At 33.7% G+C, this 27,665-nt stretch overlaps 3 protein-coding genes across 7 annotated transcripts in view; 2 read left to right on the top strand and 1 right to left on the bottom strand.

Moving 5' to 3' along the window:
• Positions 1 to 3,188: 3,188 nt before the first annotated feature.
• On the top strand, positions 3,189 to 7,597 carry LOC111396169 (protein-tyrosine-phosphatase MKP1-like). 4 transcript variants are annotated; one of them, XM_023022505.1, is made up of 3 exons: positions 3,189 to 3,268; positions 3,872 to 6,388; positions 7,222 to 7,597. In XM_023022505.1, exons 2-3 carry the CDS (start codon positions 3,893 to 3,895, stop codon positions 7,294 to 7,296), a joined length of 2,571 nt encoding a protein of 856 aa, XP_022878273.1. In that variant the 5' UTR covers positions 3,189 to 3,268; positions 3,872 to 3,892; the 3' UTR covers positions 7,297 to 7,597. The 4 variants fall into 4 exon arrangements, with proteins under 4 accessions (XP_022878273.1, XP_022878271.1, XP_022878270.1 ...); XM_023022503.1 differs by having other exon boundaries at positions 3,198 to 3,582; XM_023022502.1 differs by having other exon boundaries at positions 3,199 to 3,357.
• Positions 7,598 to 7,999: 402 nt separating this feature from the next.
• LOC111396171 (coilin-like) lies at positions 8,000 to 15,056 on the bottom strand. 2 transcript variants are annotated; one of them, XM_023022506.1, is made up of 15 exons: positions 14,740 to 15,056; positions 14,001 to 14,065; positions 13,618 to 13,884; positions 13,280 to 13,498; positions 12,073 to 12,142; positions 11,477 to 11,578; positions 11,332 to 11,397; positions 11,062 to 11,266; positions 10,149 to 10,180; positions 9,603 to 9,797; positions 9,321 to 9,392; positions 9,084 to 9,230; positions 8,802 to 8,967; positions 8,678 to 8,725; positions 8,000 to 8,597 (listed from the first exon to the last, which is right to left on the bottom strand). In XM_023022506.1, exons 1-15 carry the CDS (start codon positions 14,929 to 14,931, stop codon positions 8,218 to 8,220), a joined length of 2,226 nt encoding a protein of 741 aa, XP_022878274.1. In that variant the 5' UTR covers positions 14,932 to 15,056; the 3' UTR covers positions 8,000 to 8,217. The 2 variants fall into 2 exon arrangements, with proteins under 2 accessions (XP_022878274.1, XP_022878275.1); XM_023022507.1 differs by having other exon boundaries at positions 10,152 to 10,180.
• A 7,802-nt stretch (positions 15,057 to 22,858) lies between these two features.
• LOC111395271 (protein PECTIC ARABINOGALACTAN SYNTHESIS-RELATED-like) overlaps positions 22,859 to 27,665 on the top strand; it is a 7,535-nt gene continuing 2,728 nt past the window's right edge. Inside the window, exons 1-7 of the mRNA XM_023021256.1 lie at positions 22,859 to 23,314; positions 23,758 to 23,808; positions 23,903 to 23,993; positions 26,223 to 26,299; positions 26,606 to 26,694; positions 27,197 to 27,236; positions 27,319 to 27,372. Coding sequence (XP_022877024.1) covers positions 23,069 to 23,314; positions 23,758 to 23,808; positions 23,903 to 23,993; positions 26,223 to 26,299; positions 26,606 to 26,694; positions 27,197 to 27,236; positions 27,319 to 27,372 — 648 coding nt within the window. The 5' untranslated portion in view covers positions 22,859 to 23,068. The remainder of the gene's footprint in view (positions 23,315 to 23,757; positions 23,809 to 23,902; positions 23,994 to 26,222; positions 26,300 to 26,605; positions 26,695 to 27,196; positions 27,237 to 27,318; positions 27,373 to 27,665) is intronic.

Below are 27,665 nucleotides of genomic sequence, written 5' to 3'. Positions count from 1 at the left end.
AAAAAAAAAAAAGAGTAGCAAAACAAGACAGAAATTGTCCGGTTATCATTATGAAGAAAGCCAACTGTTTAAAAAAAGGTGAAAAAGCCACTCAAGATTATCAACTCTCAAAATTGCTGCAACTGAGGTTCAAATAATTCAAGTGTTGTAAGTGTTAAAATTTGGGATTCCATCTTTAAAGGTCAACCAAGTTGAGTAGCCCAGACATCTATGCTTCCATCTTTATTCGATATGAAATTTTATCACTTAACATACCCTCACATGATGGTGGTTCATTTGAGTAGATCAATCTTAAAATCTGTATGCTAATTTTTTGAGTCTTAATCGAATCGAATAGTTCATTGGAGTTTAATGGGTTTTGATACCATGTTAAAATTTAAGGTTCCATCTTAAAATGTCGACCAAGTTAAGAATAGTAGCCCAAACCCTATAAATTGGTTTATGTTTTCATTTTTATTTAATATGGGATTTTATCCCATAACGGTAACTCAGGCAGTGTTGGACTAATATTATCTCCATTAAACAGAAAAGATGCATCAGAGTGAAAAATGGTAGTTGAGATTTCATTATATTAGCCAATGCCTAATGAGACGCATTCCAGGTTATCATTTTCTCATCTCAATTCCATTGAATTTGGATTGCCGGCATTAATGCCGCTGCTGCAAATCCCCTTCTCATCAACAGAAATCTGAAAATCTATGACCAACCCATTACCCATATAAACATAAAATCAGAAAACATACGCCATCAACAAAAAAATAAAAATTTAAATAAAAAATATCAGAAAATTAAAAATATATGAAACATCATTGAACCTTCTAAAACAATACTATCCACATTCCACAAAAAGAAAAGAAAACAAGTCCTTAAATGGGTGTAGTGTTTTCTTCTTCTCTGCCTTGGTGTATAACTGTGGTCTGCATAGTGGGTGATTAAGGTTTTTTCTGCAAAATGACGGAATTGTGGTCTCTGTACTCGGTTAAGAGATTTTAGAATTTGTTAAGACGTATAAATTACGGTTATAAGAGGTTTAAGTTGTTTAAGATTTTAATCTAATTCCTTCCCTTTTTAAAGTAGTTGAACTAATTTCCTCGTTCAGCTAAGGGTGTCAATTCGATTTGTCGGAACGAACATCCCGTGACTCAATCAGGAAAAGTTCGAGTCAGCCCGGCTCCGACCGGCCCATAATGAGCCGAGCCTAAAAAAAAAAAAAAATGAAATCAACTGCCTGTAAAACTTAAAAAAATATTTAACAAAGCTGCCAATTAAGGCAACAATAAGGCAGCACAAACTACCTACAATAGCAGGCAGCTGAAAAAAAAAACAAAAAAAAAAAGGGCAGCGAGCTGAGCCAAGGCCATAGTTGAAAGCTCGGATCGCACCTAAGTTTTCTGGCTAAGCAAATGCTCAACTCGGCTAGGGCCAAAAAGAGTCCGAACCATTTTTACTCGAGTCGAGTTCGAGCTTCAAGTTTTGGCTCGCAACCAGCTTGACTCGTTAAAATCCCTAAGTTCCACTCAATTTCCTATTTTCTGTCTTGTACCAATAGCCTGGCTCCAAGTAGGGCACAAGTGGAAAGAGTAAGCCCACTTCATTTTGTCTGCAGAAAAAAATGCAAAACAGTTTTACAAAAAGTTCAGCCAAGAATGGTCAATTTACAACCACGGTTTCTTAGAATAAGGGTTGTTGATGTTGAAATCTGCATATAAGGTTACTTCTTTGAGTGAGTATTAGTCAAAATTTGCAAAATAGACGAATTTGTCAGCTTGTTAAGCTATTATACAATGAAGAAAAATGGATTCAAATATATTCCAATACTAAAATTAAGATGTTTTTGAAGAAAATATCACGGAATTTAGCTTTATTGAGTCGGATTGTGTACTTTGAATCTACATTCTACAGTGTATTGATAGATCGATCACGACATTTAGTGTACTCATTACGTCTATTCAATTAAATCCATTTTGTATTGCGTTCCTATTCCTAATATGTTTTTCTTTTGAGATCTTCACGGCTTAATTTCGTCGTCCATTTAACCTGTATTCTCACTTCAATTCGACTCGATTGAACACACCAAGGTTATAAAACCTACTAGCTAGTCCATTTGATCCAACTTGGCGATATTTCTTCATTTGCTACTAATTCTTAAATTATAGAATCCTAAAACAAATAGAAAGAAATAACCAAATATGATAAATTTCCATTTTGTTGGCAGTTTCTCTGGCTTGAAAGCATCCATTGTTGATTTGATGTCATTTTCTAATAACGTTCTTTTTTTCTCATTTGTAGCCACCATCTTGGAGTGGAAAATAAATATACTAAAAGGAGTTAAAAGAATTGAAGGTCACCCAACTTTGAGTAAAAATTTAATTTAGCCATTCAATTTTTTTATTTTTTATTTTTAATCCGAAATCATCACAAGGTCACAATGTTAACCTACTTCCCTCGTGGCAACTATATTTCCTTATGGACTCCTAATGACATAATTTGCCATGTTGGTTTAAGAATAATACAAATTCCATCTGTTAACGCGAAGATTTTTTTCTATTAAAGATAATTATTTTTTAAAAGGGACAACTATAGAGCTCCATTAACATTTAACATCTATATTGTTGAAGTAAGAAAATTTATCTACCACAATAAAATGATGTTAAAATTTTATGACAAATCATTATTGGCAATCAAACCCAAGCAAAACTGAAACTTGAGTGATAAGTTTGGAACAAAATAAATTTCGGGACTAAAATGAGACTTCTCTCAAAGTTGGGTGACCTAGTATTTTTTTAAAATCCTTAAAAAATTAATGAAAAAACCCTTTTGAAATTAGAGCTTGTTCGGTACAGATTTTAGAGCCTGTTTGAAAGTGATTTTGAGAATTGATTTTTTGACCAATGAGAAAAGTGAGGTCCACTTGTGAGAGAAGAAGTCAAATATGACGATTGAAATAGTGGAATAACAGTTAAAAAATTATTTTTTGGGGAAAAAATCACTTCCAAACAGACTTTTAAGTCAATTAAAATTTTTACCATTATTTTACTATTTTAACCGTTATTTTTAAATTTTTTTCACAGGACTCATTTCATTTCTAACAATTAAAAAATCAATTATCAAAATTCTTATCAATCTTCTCACGATGACGTGGGAATTTGACCTGTTCTTGTTCCATATCTGTGAAATTGCCAAATCTGTCCTTTTCAGTTTTTGTCTGGCTTACCTGCGAAGCTACGACTCTTCTCTCTAAAAAATATTCAGAGGACCATTTGAACGGGTATTCTTTGTTGTTCATATATTGTATAATTTTATTTCATAATATCTGATGACTGCTGCAATTGCCCAACAATCAATAAACTATTTCGTGTAAGTATCTTTTTGTTTTTTGTCAAAGAAAATCTCGAAAGTATTACATGGTATAATTGAATTTTCCATGCACTTTTTCTATTATTCGTTGTTCTTTGTGTGGAAAATATGTCCCCATGATAGCTATGTTTTTATGGGAGTTTACTCGGTCATAGTTGCGTTTGATTTATTCTTTTTTTATTTGAAGCGAAATAATCATTTACAGGTGACGGTCAAGGGTTTTAGGTAAGAATATAGCAGCAATTTTTGAATTGTAATTATATATTTGATATTTCCCTTTAAGAATCATCATGTGGGTATCTCTTTATTTTTAATTTCTTTGAAAAAAAAAAATTTGTGTTTTGATGTTTAGAATTTTGATGATTTGGGATTTTCCTCAGAAGATTTTTTTTTCTTTCTTCATTTTTTTTTTTTTTTTAAGATTATGAAATTTCAGGTAAAGGTTTTGTTAATTTTGATGTTTGATATGGGGTTTCTTGGAAAAATCCTCGAATGGGTTTAACTGGTTTTACAGGTTGGCAGTTTAACTTTTGAAATGTTTAAGGACGAGGATAAGAATCAGCTACCGAGTGCTAATAGGAAAACATATTCACGATCAGTTTCATGGAGTGATCGATCACCAAGAAAGTCAAATTGTAGGCCACAATGGAACAGCAAGGCTCGGGCTTGTTTGCCGCCCCTTCATCCTCTCTCGATCACAAGACCGAGCATTGAGGAATGGCCAAGAGCTGGCTCAGATGACCTTGGCATTTGGCCAAATCTCTCCACTCCCTGTGCAAGGCTTGGATCGATGGCACCCCATGAAAATATGAGTTTGGATCAACCTCCAAGAGAATTTGAATTCAAGAAAGACAAACTCGCTTTCTTTGATAAGGAATGCTCAAGGATTTTGGACCATATATATTTGGGGTGCGATGCTATTGCAAAGAGTCGTGAAATTCTCCAACGGAATGGAATTACCCATGTGTTGAACTGTGTGGGGTTTGTTTGTCCTGAATATTTCAAGAATGAGCTCGTGTACAAGACCCTTTGGCTCCGGGACAGCCCATCAGAGGATATTACAAGTATTCTCTATGATGTGTTTGATTATTTTGAAGATGTACGAGAACAAGGTGGGCGTGTTCTTGTTCATTGTTGCCAGGGGGTGTCTCGATCAACCTCTTTGGTCATTGCATATCTTATGTGGAAAGAGGGGCAGAGCTTTGAGGATGCATTCCAACATGTTAAAGCAGCCAGAGGAGTGACTAACCCAAATATGGGATTTGCTTGCCAACTTTTGCTGTGCCAGAAACGGGTACATGCTCAGCCTGCAAGCCCCACATCTGTACTTAGGATGTATCGAATGGCGCCCCACTCCCCGTATGATCCCCTTCATCTTGTACCAAAAATGTTGATTGAGCCGGGAGCAAACAGACTAGATTCTCGTGGGGCATTCATTATTCAAATTCCTTCTGCTATATTTGTCTGGACTGGAAAGCATTGCTTCTCAGTGATGTTGGATAATGCCACTGCAGCTGCCTCCCAAGTTATTCGTTATGAAAGGGCCCAGGGTCCCATTAAAACCATCAAAGAAGGTGAGGAGACGTCTGAATTGTGGGATGCTCTCGGCTATGAGAAACAGTTAGCAGATGAGTCATCTCCCAAGGTTGACACCATTGCTTCTTCCTCTCATCAATGTGTTGGTCAGAGGAAGGTTGATGAATATAACATCGATTTTGAGATTTTCCAGAAAGCTCTTTCCGGTGGGGTGGTTCCGCCCTTTCCATTATCAGGAGCAGAATCCGAGACATGTCTTCCAGCTAGAGAAAATGGCTGGAGCAGATTGAGAAGGAAGTTTTCCAGTGGTGTTGTGAAAGAATTTATATCCTCGTCTAGATTGAACTACAACACGACCCAAACATGTGATGACCTGGATATGATAGAATCTTGTAAAGATGTTGAAGACTGTGTTGCTCCTGCTGATCTTTCAATGCCTTCCAGTCCTCAGTGCGACTCACCGGACTCCTTTGCCTCTTATGCAACAAGTAGCCTGGGTTGGATGAAGACTAACTTTAAAGAAGTGGAATGCTCGGCTTGTCCTACAGATACGTCTTTGTCACCATCACCTTCATTCAGTTCACTGGATTCTTTTACTTCATTTCTTGTTAATAAACAGATGTCCAGTTCAACATCTCCATCACTTTCACCTTCAACCTCTGATTATTCGAGTTCATTTACCTTCTCACCCTCATCATCTAACTGGTCCGACTTATCATATTTCTCGGCTCTGACTTCACCTTCCGGATTAGAATATAAAGATCCCCATCTTGACAGGGGTGGCTCCGCAGAGGAAAGTGAATGTTTACTTCATAAAGTAACTTCCCCTCCTCCGGAAGAGGCATTTTCAGCTGGTAGCACTTTGAGAGCAACAGGCAGTTGTTTGTCTTTTAAAGAACGTTCACTATCCATTGCAGAACGTAGAGGGAACATTCGTCCTCCTCGTATGATGTTGCCCTCTGTTGATGAGGTATCTCAGATTCCAGAAAACTCTTCGAACTCTCTTCCTTGCATAGAAGATGATATAATGAGGGACGTCGAATGCAGCACCTCGAGACACAATGATTCTTTTGAGATGGACAGAGAAGAGCCATTATCAGATTCTGATGACCAGACGACTGAATATGAACTCCCAAGTCGATCACAAGATGACAGAATGTGCAACACATTTGATCTGATGTCGAATGATATGACCAATAGAATAGCACAACCAACTGACTTATTATTCTACCAGTGGCCTTCGATGGATAAAATGGACACACATTGTGTCATCTTAGATTCTAGATCCATTTACATCATTCTTGTGCCCTCAGTGAGTTCCGAGGGGGAAAATGCCAATATTTTATACATGTGGGTAGGGCATGAAGTATCGCAGAATGGAGGACATGATCAGTCGATTGATGACGGAAAATGCAAAAATAGTCCTGCACATTTGGAGAACGTTTGTCGTAGTTTTCTTGCCGAGAAGGGTTTTGACACAAATGCTCAAATTAAGGTACATACACGACCTCTATATTTGAATGATACTATGAACAATGCTACTTCTATATAATAGAGTTACATAATAGTTTACATACAAATAAGGTGTTAAAAGAGAGATGAGAAGTTCTTTTTTTTTTNACTATATACAATTGATTTTGTTGCAGTCATGTTTAAGTTTAGATACAACTGTATTTATGAGAATTATACTATTGGATATGTGACTGATTGTAAGTCATAAAAAAAGTAGTGTTTAGGAGAATGGTTAGGGGATGAAAATATCCAAGGCATTAGGTGAAAGCGTGAAAATGAGAGCGTCAGACTATAGGCTTGAAGAAGTAGCAACTAAAATTGTTTAACAAACAATCACTTTATGACATTGTTTAGCCCTATTTGACAACCATTATTTGAATACTCTTTTTTCTACATACTTATTTTCAACCACACATTCACACAATAAAATATTATGCACGTAAACCCAAAAGTTTTCCCGCAAATTCTTCTAAAAATCACAATTCAAAACTTTGTTTTTTCCAAATATGATTGTTAAACAAAGGCTAGTAGGGTGGTTTAGGTGGCGCCGGATAGCAGAATGAAAGAAAAAGAAATTAAAATCTTATCTTTTGCATTATCTAGTCATGCCCACTACTGTGTGTCAAACATACTATAAGGCTAAATCTCTGGTTACTTTGCATTTGTCGAGCATCTAGGTAACCTTTTGCTAGTTCTATAAGCAATTAAGGGATTGCAATTCTTGTCACAACTCGTGTGCTCTTTTACATGGTTGTCTCAATTTCACATGTGCAGTGGCTAAAACTCTTGTATTTGCATGTGTTTTTGGAATTTCAGATGGTCGAGGAAGGTCAGGAACCAGCGCAGCTCCTCGAACTTCTTTCTTCATTAAGGAAGAACTTAAACAGTTGATCAAGTAAATCTGAATAAGAGCACGAACTTGTGTCTACAACTCTAATGAAATGAGTTGGCATCCCGTGGCAGTATGAATCCAGGTCCTACTTGTGAGATGGAAGCGAACTTAAATTTTAATCCAAGATGAGCATGTATAAAGAGTAAGTTTCTGATTACAATTTTAGGAATTATGATTACAGAATCCCCTCAGAATAAGTGTACAATTTCCCATTAATATTGTGCCTCAGAATATGTCAACATTCAGCACCTATGGTGTTGCTTTTAATTATAAAATAAAAAAATAGAGCATTAGAAGACTCCTAGGTTCACTAGTTTGTTACACAGGAACAGAGTTTTGGCATTTTGAGAAAAACATGAAAATGACGAGTCAATGTAGCTGACAGATTGAAGGTGAATCACGATGGATTAATCTGTTGGTACAAAGGATCCGGCACAAACAGATTCAGCACCTGGTTGGATTTTTTTTTTTGCCAATGCCTAATGAAAAATTGCCAAATATCTCATTGTACATGGTTACAAAACCATGTAAAACTTCCCAGTACACAGCAATTCCCAATCACTACAAATATGATATTGCTTGTCTGATTGACGGCAGAGTAGGTCAGGTGTTGTTTCTTGTGCAATATATGTTTCTTGTGCAATATATGTATACCATTAACATGCAAATCCATCAATTTCAAATCAAAGCGAACAAAAGGCATAGAAAGGTTTTGGACATTCATGCTAATATTACACAAGTTTAATCACCTCTTATGACTAACAACAATAAATAGAACCGAGCTGTTTAAAATTCTGCAAATGGGGTAACATTCGGAGAAGATCCCCGTGTACTACAATGCAGGTATATAGTCATTTACTGCCGCAGGATTACAAAAACACAAGGTAGAACATAGAATTTGTACAAACGAATACCTTGAACTAGTTCCCATTCTTCCATCTAGACATAGTTGAGCCATGTGCACCACCTCTCGAACTTTTAAATGAACATGGTTTTCGGCCTGCATTCTGCCTGCCCCAACTATTTTCCCCTGGGGATTGCACCTTCTTGGCATTCTGACCCCATCTATTTTCTTGCTGTGATTGTACCGACTTGGTATTTTTGCCCCAGCTACCATCTGTCACTGAATGTACCGTCTTGGCATTCTTGTCCCAGCTATCTTCCTGCTGTGTTTGTACAGTATTGGCATAAAGTTGTACCTTGGCATACTTGCCCCAGCTATTTTTCTCTGATGGTTGTTCCTCCCCGGCAGGTAAAGTTTCAGTCAAAAAAATGTCCCAAGCACTTATACCCCCAATCTCTACAATTATATAAACCATTTTATCAAGCCATCTGAATGGATTACGTCAAATTTTAACTACTAGCGAAAAGAACAAGTACCTGCTTCAGGGGCATGTGTTGGCTTACCATTGTTTACTCCTTCGTTCTCTAAAGAAAGAACGATGTCAGAACAAAAGACAGTAAATTATTCTCATAAAGTGTAGTGGTGAATAAATATAAATACCTTGGCTGGGGACAACTGTTTGTTTATTAATACTGCTCGACGATACAGTAATTGCAGCACTTTCATTGCCCATGGGACTTCCATTTACCCAACTAGGGCCTACATTTATTAGTCCTGAACTGCCACCTTTTACTATACGGACATCAACAAGTGAATAGAAATCAATCTGCTCAAGATAAACTATATTAAAACAAACAATCCAAGAATTGAGCTTTTACTCTTTAACAGAAGAAGCCTTAAGAAGAAAATGCTTGAAGAAGGATTGCAATTTGATTAGGTTACCTCCAACGCTTCATCGTCTTTGTGAAGGTAGTTATTTGGCTGTGTAGATTTATCATCATCTAACTTCTTAGAAACAACTGGGTATTCTGAGACCGGTGTCAGCATAATCTGACCAGATCCAGCATCATACCATGATACTTTTCGAACCTATAAGAAGGAAAAATGTTAAAAAGCAATTACTGTTGTCTGTGGGTGAGCTAAACTTTTGATCAAATTCTTATTAGAAGCGTGCTATACTTGATAGGGTGAAAGCTCAGGGATCCAGGATGATGATAACTCCAGAGTCCGATATGCGATCACATCTCCTTCCTGCAGAATGAATAAGAAGAAATTTGACACTGATGAGTTACACAAGTTTTTTCATTGTGCAATATGCATCATAAGCTTGACATGATGGTCAGAAAAATTAGAATAATATTTCCATATATGATTTTAAATCTTACTACCCAATCTTCATAAAAAGTAACTTAAAACACAGATGGCAGTAAACCATGAAATTGTATATCAAGAAGAATATACCTTGGGCATGCTACAAAGGGGCTGAAGGTTATCAAAGTCAATTCCGGTATATGACATTGTCTCTTTTTCATTATTCGGTGTTTCAGAACAATCTTTGTTTGAATCTTTACAGTCATTTCTTCGAGTGAATGGACATTTTGTGGTACCCCATTTTTGGCCCTTCTTGCTGGTAATTCCATTCCTTTGGGATTTTTCCTGAAGGAAAACAGAAAATTTCTTCAGAGGTGCGCAATTGAAAAGACCTAACATCAATGAATTGCAAAGCAGAAAGAGAAAAAAAAACCCAAAAAAGTATTTTGACATCTTAACTTTTAGACAAACTTCATGTTTACTGATATCAATGTGGGTATGCAATGAAAAAGAAAAAATGAAATTGGAGATAAAGGCTAAGGTTATACATGTTTAAAGCATAATCGATAAAACAAGAAAAAGTAATGCAGTACCTTGATATTTTGATAACAAGAAAAACAAAAAGACAGTGAAAAACAAAAAGACAGTGATACTGTTGACTGTAATAAGTATCATAATTTACAAAAAGAAACATACCACCTGTATTTGACTCTTAGGCATAGCTGGTTCTGCATAAGAAAAATACTCATAGATCAAAACTCTGAACAGTGTATAATGCTGATATCACGCAATTCCAATATGTGAACAGGTAGCAACGTTCCAATTGTGAAGTTAAAAACATGAATGGAATAAAACAACATTGCAACATTATCTTCACAACAGTAATAGCTATGAAGACTAACATTCTACATGGAAGTGAATCAGGATAGCCTAATTACTTAATCCGCTTCTTTACATAATTGTGTCTGCTTACAAAACGGTCATTGGAAACAGGGAAAGGCTCCCAATTTATTAAGTCCTAGTCCACTCCTAAATGAGAAGAGACAAAATCAAATTAACAGATCTGATTGTTAATGAAATATTTAGCCTCTGTTTAGCGAAATATATAAATAATTTATAAATGGTCAAACTTTGTGTTTGTTTGGTAGGGATTTTGATAATTGATTTTTTGACCGTTAGAGATAAAGTGAATCCTACCTGTGAGAGAAGAATTCAAAAATGACAGTTGGAATAGTAAAATAACGATAAAAAAATTGGTTTTATTTGGCTTAAAATCTGTATCAAACAAGCTTTTTATCTTCCATTACACATTTCAATGGACGAACAAATACTATTTATTCATCTACCACTCATTTCTACCTATTTATAATTAAACCATTTATAAATTCTTCCCAAATGGAGCATTTGAACTCACTGCTAGGCTCAGAACTGAGACACAAGCCAACTAAGATGCTGTGCAAATTCCCATCCATCATTTAAATTAGGGAAAGCATAATTCAGTCAATCAGCTAAATTGCTAAATAACAATTCGCTTGAAACAGCACATGCACACTTAATCACAAACACTAAAATGAAATATTCTCATAATGTGAGAGAGAGAGAGTTTGACCTTTCACCACATTCCCAAAGCGGATGTGTCCCGGCCTTACAACAACAGGAACAACTTCAGCCTCCTCATCACTATATTGATTTGAATGCCAGGAAGTAGAACCATTTCTATTTGAGTGTTTATGTGCATTTATATCTTGATTTTGTTGTTGATGTTTTTCCATATTGTTAGACGTCTTACTTCCAGGATATTGCTTCCAATGTAACTGCAAATTGACATTTTATGTCAATATTAAACATGGTTAGATTTAACGAGACATTGATCACTCACCACTCCTCTTGGTTGGCCATCCGCCATATTTTTTTCAGCTTTAGCTTGGTCCTCTTTCCAATTTCTCTGTAAATTTGAGGTAGTCAATTTCCAATATAAGTCAGGTACGTGATGTTGGAAGAGTCTTTTACATTGGTCAACTTACAAGACTTTCTGATTCAGAAGTTGCATTTTTCTTCTGAATTTTCGCCATTTCACGCAACCATTGCCTTTTAGCACGTTTCCGCCTAGCATTTCTACTTGGAACCTGCAAACATACAGGACAATCCATATAGATCTCTAGGTCGTTCCTTCAAGAGGAGAGAGAGGAAAAAGATCCAATATAAAAGTAGAATATCAAAATTTAAACTAGTAATAGAGAACAGGTATTGGTGATGCTACTTAAGTCAATGCCCTCAAAAAACTGAATCACGATCATACAAGAATGCTTGGAGCATTTTGCTTTCTGAGCTGAGAAAATTGGCAATTGGGAATAATATAAAAGACTGGAAGAATGTGCTAAACAAGTAGAAAACAATTTTCAGGAAAAAGGTAAGCTTCCTTAATTCTTACAAGCTCCTCAAATAATTAGTTTTGATATGAATTTCCAAATATCAACCTCTCCACAATTTCCATAAAAAGACAGCAGAATCTTTTGATATTTAGTTTACTATACAGTAATACTTCTGATAAATATATACAAGTACAGTCAAAGCTTACAGGACCCACATATCTTCTATTAATACAGTACTTAAAAAAGACCTTTTTAGTTTCCTTAGGTGCATGGCTGGCATCCTTACTCTCTTCACCATTCTCTTGAAGCTCCAAACTTCTACAAACACAACCACAAAAGAAAGTTAAGAAATCTACTAAGCAAAAGAAGTGATGTTAGAAACAGTCGGTGTATTTAAAGATGCATTATACATGCTTAAACATTTAAAGGAGCTATCGTAGCACAATATTTCGCAGCTAATATTCCAATGAGCCATTTCTCCAGACAGCAAAACTTAGGGATGTCACTAGTGAAATGAGAAAAGGTTGCCAAGGGGCTATCAAATACAAGCTTGAAGAAATAAAACTAATAGAGATACACGTCAAAACCCCAGTTACAAGATCTATCCAAGCAAAATATACTCCCCTCTTCAAATATTTTTTCTCCATGGGATCTCTCAAAAGGGTACACCTTCCTTAAGTAGGCACATATGCACTCGTAGTGCCCTTTCTAATTTGTTGTTTACTAAAATTGTCAATTCACAATTCAGATACATGGCCTACCTCATATTCCCTTTGTCTAATTCCAGTAGGTCCAATGTTTCAGTTTATTTAATGTCGCGAAATAAGAGATAAAGATGGTATACTGAGGAAATAGTTTTTAACGTAGAATTCTTTTTTTAAACCCCAAATCAAGAAAATTTGGATATTCAATTAGTTCTTTGGCATCTCCAATGCAACAATATACACTGATATATAAAACCCATCATTCAATTTTCCATTCACTCGATTAAACTACTTTTTCACTTGTCCAAAGGGAAATAGCCACTGGGAAAATTTAATTTCAGGTAATAATAGCACCCTGCACCATCAACACAGTGGGCACTTCTTCAAGTTCATTTCTTTGGCATCCATGCCTAGTCCCTTTTAACAAAGAGATGAATGAAAACTCTTGGTCTTGTTAGTAACAGCTATTCATATGTTGACAAAGATTCTCATTCTACCATATAGGCATTAGCCTTTTACAGGATGGTCTCTAGACCTCAATAAAAATTCAACAGGAAATTCAAGTTTGAATGACCCTGTATAATAGGTAAAAGATCTAAAATTTTGTAAAATTCTAATCACGCATAAAAATAGAAAGAACCTTAAGGACATTTTCTTGTATTTTAGCTGGTCCAATCAAACGTTAGAGGTTAAACAATAAACAGGGAACATCATCTTGAAAAGGGAAAGATTATCTTATGCAGAAACCTACCTTTTTGTGCTTGGCGTAGAATCATCATTGTCGTCACTTAATTTAGCATTTTCCTGATTGTTTTCCTTGTTTCCTTTGTCGTTAGAATCAGATTTCTTCTCCACCTGTGAAAGGCTATTCTGTTTAGTTGAAACTCCATCCTGCTGAGGGTTTTTAATCCTTTCAACATGACTGTCACTTGCAACAGTTTCAGGAGCCTCAGAACGTTTTTTTTTCTTCCTATATATCACAAAAGTTTTATATTTACAAATCCATTAAGGCATTGAATTGCAAATATGAGTATAACATGATGATTTCCATAATAACAAGCAAGCAAGATAGCATAGATTATAACATACATGGAACATTGAAGTTTCTCTGATCCATTTCTTTTTCGCTTCTTGGAATCTGCATTTACAGCAGGTGGATTCTCCACATTTTCCAAGAGGTCATTCTCCTCTTCAGACTTATCACTCTCATAAACTTCTTTTCCTTTCTCAAACTCCACGTTTGATAAAAGCAAGAAACTGCTATTTACAGGTTGATTTTCCAAAGCTTTCAATTTCTTGACTGAATGAGCAGCATTATGACCTCCTATAAACAAGGCATCCTCTCTCTTCCTTACTCTGACACCACATAAGAAAAATAATACGTGTAAATTCCACACGTAAATGCAAAAAGGTAAAATCATAATGCTACCAATTTCAATTTCTTCTGCAAAGGATTATACAGATAAACTAACCTGATCAGATCTTTATCCTTCAAAATGGTAGTTGACTCATAAGGTGGCAACACAAATCCGTCCATCTGCATGAAATTAGTAAGAATTAATAATATCAACAACAAAGAAAAACTATTACCCAAAACCGAAACTTTTTTATTTCATCTCTCTCAACAATAGTCCAGTTGATTTTGAGAAAAAAAAAGCATTCTACTGATTCTTTTTTTTTTTTTTAATCAATGAAGTTAATTATCCACGATGATAAATGAATTCTTACATAGAAATACCCCCATTGCATTTTTATTTATTTATTTTTTTTAAACGTTGAGCATCTCATTCGCTCCAATAAAATTTAACCAGAAGAGTAGAACCTCCAACAACAAAAGAGCAAATAATAAACACATACACACCAGCAAATGACGACAAACATCATAAAATCAGCAAGGCAGTTTCAGTTATTTGGAAGATCATCAAGAAAAAGGTAAACACCTTAGCTTTTCTATTTTAGCAAGGAAGAATTTTCTTTGTGCACATTTTAGAGCAAATAATCAAACATAGAAGGAAAAAAAAATACATAACCTTAGGAAGGAAAAAGAAAAAAAAACGCAGTAAGCATCAGATATTTGTACAATGTACCAACAGCATCCCCTCTAAAAACACACATAATAAAATGATCTCTAAAATCAGAGTACCACATTCCCAATTCAGTCACTGAACAGAACCCAAAACACAGAATTAACAAATAGAAATGGAATATTACAGAGAGAAGGAGGCCATGGGGACAGGACTGGTGGAGCTGGAAAGCTTGGAGGAGGTGAGAGGCGACATCGGCTACTGTCCTGTGTTGATCGGATTTCAACAAAACCCAGCATCGATTCAAGCCATCCGATTTCTGTGTTTCTCTCAAAATCTCGTCATTTTTGAACACCAATCGAACCCTCTTCGTCTCCATCGGTACATGCAGCGGCCCTAAATTATCGTTCGCTGTCAGTGTGTACTGTGCGTCTGTGCCAGTGCGTCCTTAAACCCTTGAGAAGAAACAAGTGAATATCATTGTTTGGCAATAGGCTAAGCGAATTTTTTATTGCTGAAAAGTGATTTTTGGAAAAGAATGTATGATTAAAAGTTGAGGAATAAAAATTGTTAAAAGAGAAATGTGAATAATATTTTTTTATCCTGAATAATGTTTTGAGTATGAGAAAAAAATATTTTTAAATAATTACTAAAAACAAAATTTACTTATAAGTAATTAATGTGTTATTAATTTATGATATAAATGTAAAGAATTACTTTCATAAAAGAAAAAGACGGACCATGTTAGGGCGGAAAAATGTTGACTGACCAAAAAAAAAAAAATGTATTATGTAAATTAAAGTTTTTTTGTATACCTTTGAAAAAAAATAAGCTTATGTTTGACTCATATATTTTAAAGTATTTATGGGTTAATTTCACAAATGGTCACTGAACTTACATGAAAATTACAAAATGATTGCTGAAGTTTAAAACTTGTAGAAACGATCACTAAAGTTTACAAACTTGTAGAAACTGCCATCCAAAATTTTCAGACTTTTGGGTGAGATTTGCTGCAATTTTTCGGCAACTTTCGACTACCAAGACCGTCGAATTTGGATAATGTTGAAAACCTCACGATGTCTTCTTCAATTATCACCCAAAATCTTCTCATGACTCAAAAGGATTCGTTCAAAATAAACTCACAAAGTCAACTCCTCGAAATCTGAAAACCTGGCCAGATTTTTCAAAATTTTGGCAGAGTTTTTCGACAACTTCGAACCACTAAGACCGTCCAATTTGGAACCGTTGAAAAGTCCACAATGTCCTCTTCAATTACTATCCAAATCTCCTCATAACTCCAAATGATTCATCCGGAATAAAACTCACAAAGTCAACTCCCCATAATCTGGGCAGGTTTTTAAATTTCGGAGAGCTGATTTTGTGGATTTATTCCTGCTGAATCCTTTGGAATTGTGGGGAGACTTTGGATTATAATTGAGTAGGACATTGTGGGCTTCCTAATGGTATACAAATTCAGCGATCTTGGTAGTCGAAATTTGTCGAAAAATTGCAGGAAATCTCGCCTAAAATTTTGGGCAGATTTTCAGATTTTGGGGAGCTAACTTTGTGGGTTATTCCAGTCGAATCTTTTGGAGTTATGAAGAGATTTTGAGTGGTAATTGAAGAGGATATTGTGGGCTTTCCAACGGTATCCAAATCCAATTGTCTATGTGGTCGGAAGTTGCCAGAATATTGTCGCAAATCTCACCCAAAAATCTAAAAAATCTAGGCAGATTTTCACATTTCGGGGAGCTGACTTTGTAGGCCTATCCCGACCGAATCCTTTGGAGGGAAGATTTGGATGGTAATTGAAGAGAATATTTTGGGCTTTCCAACGATATCCAAATAAGGTTGTCTTGGTAGTCAGAAGTTGCAGAGATTTTAGGTGGTGATTGAATAGGACATTATGGGCTTTCCAATGGTATCCAAAGCCGGCGGTCTTAGTGATTGGAAGTTGCCGGAATATTGTTGCAAATCTCACCCAAAAATCTAAAAAATCTAGGTAGATTTTCACATTTCGGAGAGCTGAATTTGTGGGCTTATCACTGTCGAATCCTTTGGGGTTATAGGGAGATTTTAGATGGTAATTGAAGAGGACATTGTGGGTTTTTCAATGGTATCCAAATCAGATGGTCTTGGTGGTCGGAAGTTGTCGAAAAATTCCTGCAAAACTAGCCCAAAAATCCAAAAAAATTGGATAGATTTTCAGATTTCTAGGAGATGATTTTGTGGACTTGTTCCGACCGAATCCTTTTGGGTTATGGGAAGATTTTGAATGGTAATTGAAGATGACATTGTGGGCTTTCCAACAGTATTCAAATTCGACGATCTTAGTGATCGGAAGTTGCCAGAAAATATCTGCAAAACTCGCCTAAAAATATGAAAATCTGGGTGACTATTTCTTCAAATTTGTAAATTTCAATGACTATTTCTAAAAGCGCACTAGACTTCAATGATCGTTTCTGATAGTTTTGAACTTCAGTAACCATTTTGTATTTTTTGGGTAAGTTCAATGAACGCTTGTGAAATTAACCCACTATTTATAGATATTTAAATTACTTTTTAATCATGTATTTCGAAAAATCTATAAATATTGCTCATTTGTACGTCATTTACTTCTATTTATTTATAATTTAAACAATGTATAAATAGGCCCAACACATAGACGTTGGAGGTTCCAAGGCAAGTAATTATTATGAGGCCCTTAGAAATTATTTTATTGCAAGGGTAGCAAACTTAAATATTTAAATAAATAATATATTTTTATTTAATTGAAAACTTTGTACAATCTTTCCTATTTTGAGATGCAAAATTAGTAATTAAACTACTCAAATTAAGTTTTAATCTCTCTCGTAATATGATTTTGCTTGGTTTTCAAATCAGAAAAAGGGGTACTCTCATGTAGCTTTACATTGGATAGTTTATAAGTTGGAGATACTGTATTATATTCCATTTGTTTATTACACTACTCCCACTCACAAAAATGGGTTCTGCATCTCAATAAAAACAGTGAATATAATAAGGGGATCCAAAATTGAAAAGGAAATCAATAGTCATGGAGAAATACTATGATCTATGTCCGTAGAGTAATCATATTTAGAATAAGCTGGTTTGCCAAAAAATAATTTGTCACCTTAGTTGACATTCTCTCACATGTGCGTAAGTTTCGAGTGAATAAAAAGGTCAAAAAAAAGTGGGCCCCCTCATTATGAATATGATTCGGATTGCATGTCAACCATTTTCTGGTAGCATAACATGATTCTCATATTTAAGCTGTATGGCTAGGCTTCTCTATTTGGACTTTCCAAGTGTAACAGATTGAAACATATGATTTAACTTAATGAAAGGAATAAAGAGGTTTTTCTTGACTAGCTATAATTGGAAGTGGGACACTAAATTTTAGATGGGGGCTTATATGCAAGTTTTGGACCTTGTCCAGTGACATCAAATTTAGGGTCCGTTTGATTGCACTGAGAATTGTTAATTAAATGTGTTTGATTGGTATAATTTTTCACATAGAAAATATTGAAATTTTGGATTTTTGGGTGTTCGTTTGGCTCTGTTTTTTATGAAAACTGTCAATTAAAGGGATAAAATTTGTTTCAATTGGGAAAAAAAAACTGAAAAACGAAAATCACCAAACCTATGGGAAAACATTTTCCTTAAAAAGGTTAAAAAAACGGTGCATAAATGGGTTGTACCAAAAAAACCAATTCCATGGAATTTTTTTGCCATCAAACATGCATTTTTGAATGGAAATGGAAAGTGTTTTCCATTTTCCATGGAAAATGGAGGCATCAAAAAGGCCCATTTTTGAATGGAAATGGAAAGTGTTTTCCATTTTCCATGGAAAATGGAGGTATCAAAAAGGCCCTTAGGGTGCTTTTAATTACAAGAATGGAATTTATATGAAAAGAAAATAAATTCTAAGCATGAAAATTATCAATTAAATGTATTTGGTTGATTTAATTTTTAACTTAGAAAATATTTTCCTTGTTTGTTTTTTATTAGTGGGTAGATGAGAGAGTGGATAAATGAGAGAGAGAGTGTGTGTGAATTCCTTGGAAAATAAAATTCTACTCCCATTGAAGAAAATATTTTCCTTGATTTCGAGGAAAATATGATCACGTGACCAAAAGTACGAAAATATTTTCCATGAAAATATGGCAATCTAACAGTACAAAAGCAATAATTTGAGCGGAAAAACACATTTTCCATGAAAAATATTTGCAATCAAACACACCCTTAATGTAAAATTTTGTGTAACCTCATAATTAAATCAAATTTAGTGTAGACTATTAGAGATGGTTTCAGACCAAATTTTGGATTAAATTATTTAATTACCAGTTATATTATTACAAAAAATCGTTAAAATACTGATTTCATTGATAAATTGAAAAAAGAAAAAAGAAAAAAACACATTAAGCATAATACCGCAATTAAAAAAAATTACATTGAATGCACAAGAAAAATTACATATAATGAAAATGACAACTCGTTTGGTCATTTATTTATCGAAATAAGTATTTTCATCTCATACATGATCACTTGATGCATCTCGAGTGCAAAGTATTAAATTACCTCTAATTCTTTTGGTGAATATTTTGATTGTCTTGGTAGAACTAGAAAAGACTTTACACAATACTAAATTATTTTGTTAGTATGTTGTATTGTCCTTTTAATTTATATTTTTAAGATATTTATGTTGTTCTATTACTAATTTATTAAGTATCAAATTTATTATTTTTGATTTTTTTAATGAACGATTTTAATCTACTGTATCAATAATTATTAGTTATTAATTGATTATAATTTCTAAAAATAAATATTCAATAAAAATAATGATCACGTTAAAATAATTATAAATTAATTAAAATCTATTAATTCTAAAATATAAAAAGGATATGGATGGAATAAATATTTGTTAAAATGGGGAAGGGAGGCGAAATGGAGACCATCGCAAATTCTCATATTGGGTGTCACATTATTCATTACACTATATTTGGTCCTCTCTTTGAAGAGTATTTTACGCCAAATTTAGCCCCCATTTGGCCCCAATTAAATGAGATTATAATTTCTGGGTAGTGATTTTTTTTATATTTTTTTAATTTTTAAATGAGTTGTCAAAAAAGAAAGAAAAATTTTCGATTTACGTATAATATTATTTTATTAAAAAAATTTTAATGGGTGCCAAATACTAACAAAATTACAATAATTCACGATATAACGAGGTAACATATGAATTCGAGGGTGAGGGCTTACCTAGGAATTTCACAATCTAGAAGCTGCCATCTCCATTTAATGTAATCTTTGTCAATTGTTTCATTAGCCAAACAATTAATACCTTCATCTATAAATTGACATCGAATGTTCGTGTGCAAGGGATAACTTTCATGAAAAAAGAAAAAAAATCCATATCCCTTCTGTAATATCACAAACTGTCTCATTCTTCTGGATCTCAATCCTAGTTTTACTCATTCGACATTTGTTCTTGCCTATTACTACGTACCCCATAATACTATCAATTTTCTCTTCCAAATCTTGAGATTCTTCTCTTTTTAGAGGTTATTACATGAACCTATTCTTTAAATTCATCAACTGATAATCTACTCTTATTTTTAAGGTTTAATCTATTTGTACATAGAGGTTTACACTCCGATTGACACGGTCCCACCCGACCTCTTACATGGAAGAGGTCGGGGTCCACACCCAAATGTGTGGGGCTGAGCTCCCCATGTGAGAGGAAAGGTGAGCCCATATCAACCGGAGTGTAAGACTCCATGTACGAGTAGCACAACCCTATTTTTAATATCCACACTATTTGAAGTAAGATTTGCACTAAGTGAAGTAAAAGACAAATTTCCAGACAAAAAAATAATTACCCTCTCTTCTTTGGGCAGCTTCAAAACTAGCAAAGTCAGGAGCAAATTCATATCTTCTCAAATAGGTTCCTGCAAAAATTGGTTCTGCTGAAGAATTGCAGTTCAATTCAGCCAAATTATGTACATCCGCAGAAATAATTTCTTGCTGAAATGTAGGGGTAGATTTAATGACCCAAGGTTATTTTTTATTTTTCTTTGAGGCCCCTGAAATTTGAGGTCCTAGAATATTGCCTAGGTGACTTTGGCTCGTATTAGTTTATAAACATATTCCAAAATGTTGTGAGAACGATTACCTTATCCTCGATCTATTTGCCCCAATTAGACTTGACTCAATTACCATTTTCCAACTATTAAAATCGTTTTGACAAGCTTCAGACCAGTTCTAAATTGAACCCTTCTTTGGTCAATTTCTCAATTTTTTTGTGTCAAAATAAATCATTGGGGCTTAGCCCTTGTTTGGGCTCCATTTTATGATGAGGCTTTTGGATAAAAATATATTTTGAAATAATAATTTTTTTAAAAATGTCTCAATAAAAAGTATGGAAAAGTTTTGAATTTACTTGTAGTATAATCTTATTAAAAAATGTGTAGTTGAAAATGAAAAAAGAGAAAAATACATTAAAATAAAAACGAAGCCCAAATAGGGTAGAATTATTATTTAGTCCCTGTTTGGTGGGAAATAAAATCAAAATTTTACGATGGTTTGATTGTATATATTTTTCATGAAAATTATCAGTTTTTCATCCAAATACCTACTTTGGATGTTTGATTCTTATTTTGTCCCATTGAAAATATTTTATAACTTTTGAAAATATGCCTAATTTTCTTTATTTTTAAGGAATTTTTTTCAAGGTATGTTTTTGTTTTCCTCAAGAAAGGAAAATATTTTTTTTATAAGCGATAATTTCATGTCAATAAAACAATCTTAATAAACTCTGATAAAAAAATTGATAAAATTTGTGGTTAAAAAGTTGTGAATTCTATAAATTATGGTTAAAATTAGTTGTTGACTTTAATTTATATTAAAATTTGGATTTTATCTTTTATCAAACAGGAGCTTATTTTTTTACTACAAGTTTATGAATATTAAAATTGAAAAAATAGCCATAAATAAAGGCCCACGGTGAACCCTGAATTGTTGCTTTAGCTTGTCATATTTTTATTGTTATTTTTTTTTATTTAGAAGCTCTTGTTTTGGCTCCATTAAAATGTATTCTTGGAGGAAAAAATATATTTTAAAATAGTAATTTTTTAAAGAATATATGGTTAAAAAGGAAAAAAAATTTGGATTTACATATAATATTATTTTATTAAAAAATATGTAGTTAAAAAACAAGAAAAAAATACATTTTTAATAATATAGAACCAAATAAGGACTAATTTTCTTATTTACTTAGGCCAACTCCAGTCATGAAACAAAATTTGCATTATTTTGCACCAAATTTTGTACCAAACTAAAATTCATCTTCAACCGTTACACCAAAATTTACATCAAATGAACAACGTTTAACCATTTTTTCTCTTTATTTATTGTTAATAATTTATTTATTTGAAATATCATTTATTTACAAACGCCTAACTTAATAAAGAAATAATTAAGTTAAATTAAAGAAAAGATTAAATACATTAATAAATATTAAAAACATAATACAATTAGTAAAAATACTAATAAATGAAAATATTAAATGACGCCATTAAAAAATAGTACAGTGCATTTTTAATTTGGATGTTATAATATCACGAAGTCGAAATATCATTGCAATTTAATTTTCGAAATTCGTATGTTCTTCCCACAAATAATCGATAAATGCAATTATATATCGTTTTCTTTAAATAAAATTGGATTAATGTACGTAAGTCGTTGTTTAATATATTTTTTGTTAACTTTAAATAATTGTGTTTTTTATATTTTAATTTTTTTGTATTCTTATTTTAATTAATTATTATTTTTTACATTTAGAATCTATTTGAAATGTAAATAATAATAATAAAATCATAATAATATAATTTATTATATTAAAAAAATATAGCACAAATGACACAAAGTGAATAGTATTGCAATTGTACAAAGTTTGATTTTATTTTGGAGTTGTTTTGCACAATTTTTTGATGCATTTTAGTGTTTTGAGGGAGTATTTAAGATGAACTTATAAGTAATTTTATAAGCTTAAGCAAACATCATCAATTTTTATGAAACGAAATCATTAAGTTCCTGTTTGGTTCTCACTTTTTAAAATGAAAATGAGTCGAATGATTTTTTTTTTTGAAAAATGAGTAGTTAAAAAAACAGTAATATTATTTTATAAAAAATTATATGATTGAAAATAGAAGAGAGAAAAGTAAAATGTAATTTAATGAGAAGTATAACGGGGATAAGTTTTATATGGGGAACGCTAGTTGTAACTTTTATATACGATCTGAAGTCAGTCACATGGGAGTGTCAGCAACGCTAGATAATTGTCCTCTTCCCCCTCCTCTCTGACACACACAGTGCAGTGAGCCGACTAACAAGCCGAAGGCAAGCCGAGTGACGCCAGCAGGAAGCTGGCGTATAGCCCGAAGCGAGCGACGGCGGAGCTTCGCCATTCTAGCTCCATCGGCAATAGGGCGACGCCGTCCCCTACTGCCTCCGTGATGGCGTCATCCCCATTGTCCCCCGACAATCACCCGTCCGCAGCGGACGACGATGACGACTTCCGCGATCGACACCCTCGTGATCGCTCTTTCCGGTCTTACATCCAATCGCTCCTCCCTCGTTCGATTTTCCCGATTGACGATCTACATAGGCCCCACCCTCACAACTCCAAGATCTCGCTTTTTATACTCGTTGCAATTGTTCTCACGGCCGTGATTTCGATTTCTTCTATCGTCAATAGATTTGTAAGACTTTATTTTTATGTGTGTGTGCATTCAAGCGTCATATTTAGTTATAGCAAAAAAAGAGTAATTTCTCTGAAAGGCTTCGTTTTGTTTTTCATACGCTTTGTGATATGTAAATTTATTCTTGTATTCGTTGATCTCAGTCATATTGTTGCGTCAGTTTGAAAGATTTGGTACTCACTTAATGGGTAAATGTCATTATGAAAAATATGAATTTGTTATGCAGAATGTTAAAATTAGTAAATTAAGATAGATATGAACTATAAGACGTTTTCTTTCTTTCTTTTTCATTTTTTTTTAATCATTAGCCATTTTATTTATTAAATGCAATGAGTACATCGAGTATTATTGAAAGTGTGTGTATATATATGTATATATGTGGTCAATGTGCTGTCTGAATTCTAACGATTATCATATTGCCCTCCTCTCTACACCTGTTGCAGAATGCTCCATACTTGTGCCAAAAAGATGGCATAACTCTTATCTGCCCTTATGTAAGTTCTCGTATTAATCTTCTTTCTTTTTCTTCCGTGTTGTCATCTTATCGTTTTGATTGCAGTTTAATTTTAAATCTTTGAATTTAATCAGGTAAAAGAGTCTCCATCTCTATGGGAAAATCCTTATTCAGCCACTACATCGTGGAAGCCTTGTTCTGCTCGTCGTGAGGGCGTAATTTCAGGTGAGTAAACACGCACTGCTGGGTGTAGTAATTATAACTGTTGAAAACAATTTAAACTTTATCTTCCTTATCTGAAGCTACAAAGATTTTGAATTTTTATTCTCACTGTTCGCTTTTTTGAGTGAGTAAATTAACTTCAGCAGTGAAAATACTAGATTTTACGCATACACTTAGCCTCTTTGCTATGATGGGACTGATTTTGCCACACTGAAGAAAAGCAAGTTGGAAAATGGGGATAATTTACCAATTTTGAACCTCGTGTACTGATGAAAAATTTAATTGGACCTGTGTGGTATAATTGATTGGCTTTTCAAAGTAAGTGGAATCTCATCTCTTGCCTCGTCCTTGTAAACTAAAAAGCTGCAATATAAACATTTCCCTATTGCTTGGAGGAACTCAAAAGAGAACTCTCAGTGAAGCGCTTCAAAAGAAACTCAAACTTCTCATTCCAAAGCAAGCAAGAAACCTCTATTATCAAGCGGGGATCCGCAAACTTTTGTAGACTAACGGAAAGAAGCGCAACTGTAGATAGGATTGAGGAGCTAGTGCCAATGGTCAACACCCAATAAAGCTTGAGAGTTCTATTAGTAGCTTGAATCAAGCAAAAATAGAATGTGGTTAATGGAACACCCAACTATTTGCAAGCTCCCATTCTTTTAGAACACTAAAAGCATCTCCGAGAGACTCTCTACTTAAGAAGAGCATCTTATATATAATAAAGATCATCTTAAGCCATCTTCGGCCCCCATTTTATTAAAACTCAATTTCAATTATACATTCTCCCATAAAATAATTTAATATATAAACTAAGTTTTTTTTCTTATTTTTAATCACATATTTTCCAACAAAACACTATTCTAAAATGTATTTTGGCCCAAAAATGGGTCTCAAACATGGGCTAAATTTCGAGCGTAAAATTTTTTCCACTCCAATAATGCACTCTATTTCATCCCTTCATTTTGCTTTTTTCAATAAACATTTATTGATTTCCCATTATCTTTTATTTAGACCCCATTTGGTTCTACTTAAAAAAGATGATTAAAATTAATGACAAAATAATAACCAGACATTTTATGGGAACACAACTTTTCAACCAGACATTTCATGGACTTTTACCCAATCTGCTAAAAATCTGATTTTTATCTAAATTAGACATGGGCTTAACATTCTCTTTTAGATGTGAATGACCAATCAATTATAGATTGAATAATTTTAGCAAAGTATTGAGAGATGTAATTTATTAAATTCAATCATTATAAAATAAGAATAGAGTTTGTTTGGCTCTCTAAATACGGAGATCTGAACCTACTCTCTATTTTAAAAAAATTAAAATAGAGTCTTTTGGAGCTTTTTTTAAAGCATTAATTTTTTCTAAAAAATAGAGTATTTTTATTTAGAGAGTCTTGTGGACATGTTCTAACGTGTTAATGTTGACCATAACTACGATGCAAAACTGTTTGGCTTGGAAAACAAGTAAATTTTGATATAAGTGGGAGAAGTTGTCTATTTAATTGTGTTAAAGCGCATGAATTTGCTCAGCTGAGACAGAGTCCATTAGTGTGTTTCTTCTATGCTGCATGTTGATCAGATATCACTAAGGGCCGTATAGCCAGGGATGATGTCATTATAATGTTCGGCTTTTCCTTTTTTTATAAAGCATTCAGTTTGTTACTTTATGTTCCCGCTCTTGTTCTCTCTCTCTCTCCTTCTTTTAACTTTTTGGGCACCGTATCATGGGGTTTGTGTTGTTCTACCGTGATGTGCATATTTTAATTCTTTGCAGTTATTCGAGGTGGTTAAAGCACCATTGTGAGAACTTAAATTAATATCTATGTAAAGAATACATAAGTTAAGACTGCTTGTTTTCATCCTAAACTAAGTCCACCTTATTTTACAGTTTCAAGATGGACTTATGTGATAGGCTAGATGAAGCTCTACTGATAATAGATATTACGGAGCTTATCTGTGTCTGTATCTTCTTGTCATTTCTGAAGTTTCTTCTTCTTAAATCAGAATTTGTATTTAAATGTCTCTAACATAATATGCATATGGAAATATAATTTCTCCTTTCTTCAGTAGCCCTTTTTTTTTCCCCTCCTGTAAGATTGAATTTCTGCATTTTGGGCTGATTACGACATATTTATTTAAATGACTCTAAGATTACTTGCAAATAGAAATAGAAATGCTATGGCCTTTCTAAAGAATGATGATCATTTTGTTTCCTTGCAGATATTCCATCAGAGAATGAAACAAATGGCTATATTTTCATACATGCTGAGGGCGGTTTAAACCAGCAAAGAATTGCTGTATGTTTCGCTTCTAATATGCATTTTGTCTGGGATCTAGCAAAATTTCTCGTGTTTTTATTAATTTGTTTTTGGTTACATGCATTTCACTTTTTGATCCTTTTGAAACTTAAAATGAATTTAATTTGTTGATATTTATTTGATGTCATAGTTGATGAATGGCAAATGTTCCGAAGGAAGTGCCTTGCTTTGGACATTCATCTGAAAATTTAAAATGTCAATCAAATAAACTAAATGACCTTCAGCACTTAAAAGTGACCCAAGAAATCTATATATGAGCTTGACTATTTTTGTGCTTCCATTCAGATATGTAATGCTGTTGCTGTGGCCAAAATTATGAATGCTACTCTTATCTTGCCCGTGTTGAAGCAGGACCAGATTTGGAAGGACCAAACGTGAGTGAACTCTACTAAAACTGGTTACATCGTGTTCTAGTTCAATTTTTGTGAACATTTATACACATTTTGGACAGCATCTGTGATATTGATTATTTTTGTTTATAATGCTCTATGATACATTGACACGAATACGTGTATTCGACACGATACGTGTCAAATACGTTGACACGCAATTTTTCAAAGAAGTACTGGCATGGCAAATTGTCGACACGTTGATTAAATTCTGTAAAATATTTCATTTATATAGTATAAATTTAGTTTTATATGTGTTATTAATTTTTCATGTTGAAATCTTTTAAATATGAATACATATTTGTTATTTACTAATAATTTTGAGTTAAAAAATATATAATACTTCTAATCGAAAAAGAAAAATAATTATGGTAAGAGTGTCCGAGAATTGTCGGTATCGACACGTGTTGAACACAGACACGTTACCTTAAACCTAGTTGAAGTGTCTGTGCAACAGAGGGAATGCTTCTTGATGGTATTGCAATAGTGAGAATACTCGAGTAGATCCCCATGCCTTTGTTGCAGATGTCATATTTGCCACTAGCACCTTTCTTAGTGCGATCACCTTTAGAATTTGATTACTTTGACTTTATCTTATGTTTCCTATAGCCACTAAAAGTTAAAATAGATACTTCAGCTGCTGAAGGAATGATCCAATTCTTCGTAATTGACTCCCTATCTACCCCCCTGTTTTGGCTCAACGTTTGAAAAAAAATCTTTTTTCTCTTTTTTATTTTCAACTGGACATTCTCAAATAAAATAATGTTACATGTAAATCAAAATTTTTTACTTATTTTTTAATTAGATATTCTTCAAAAATCACTAATTTAAAATACATTTTCCCCAAAATCTATTTTTAATGGAGCCCTAACAGGGGCTAAATATCACATATTGATCCCCCCCCCCCCCCCCCCCCCCCCCCAAAAAAACAAAAAAAAAAAAAAAAAAAACAAAAA

Source organism: Olea europaea, chromosome 6 (assembly GCF_002742605.1).
Source record: "Olea europaea var. sylvestris chromosome 6, O_europaea_v1, whole genome shotgun sequence".
Classification (NCBI taxonomy): Eukaryota; Viridiplantae; Streptophyta; class Magnoliopsida; order Lamiales; family Oleaceae; genus Olea; species Olea europaea.
Note: the sequence above shows the minus strand (reverse complement) of the source record. Positions and strands in the feature narration are given on the sequence as shown.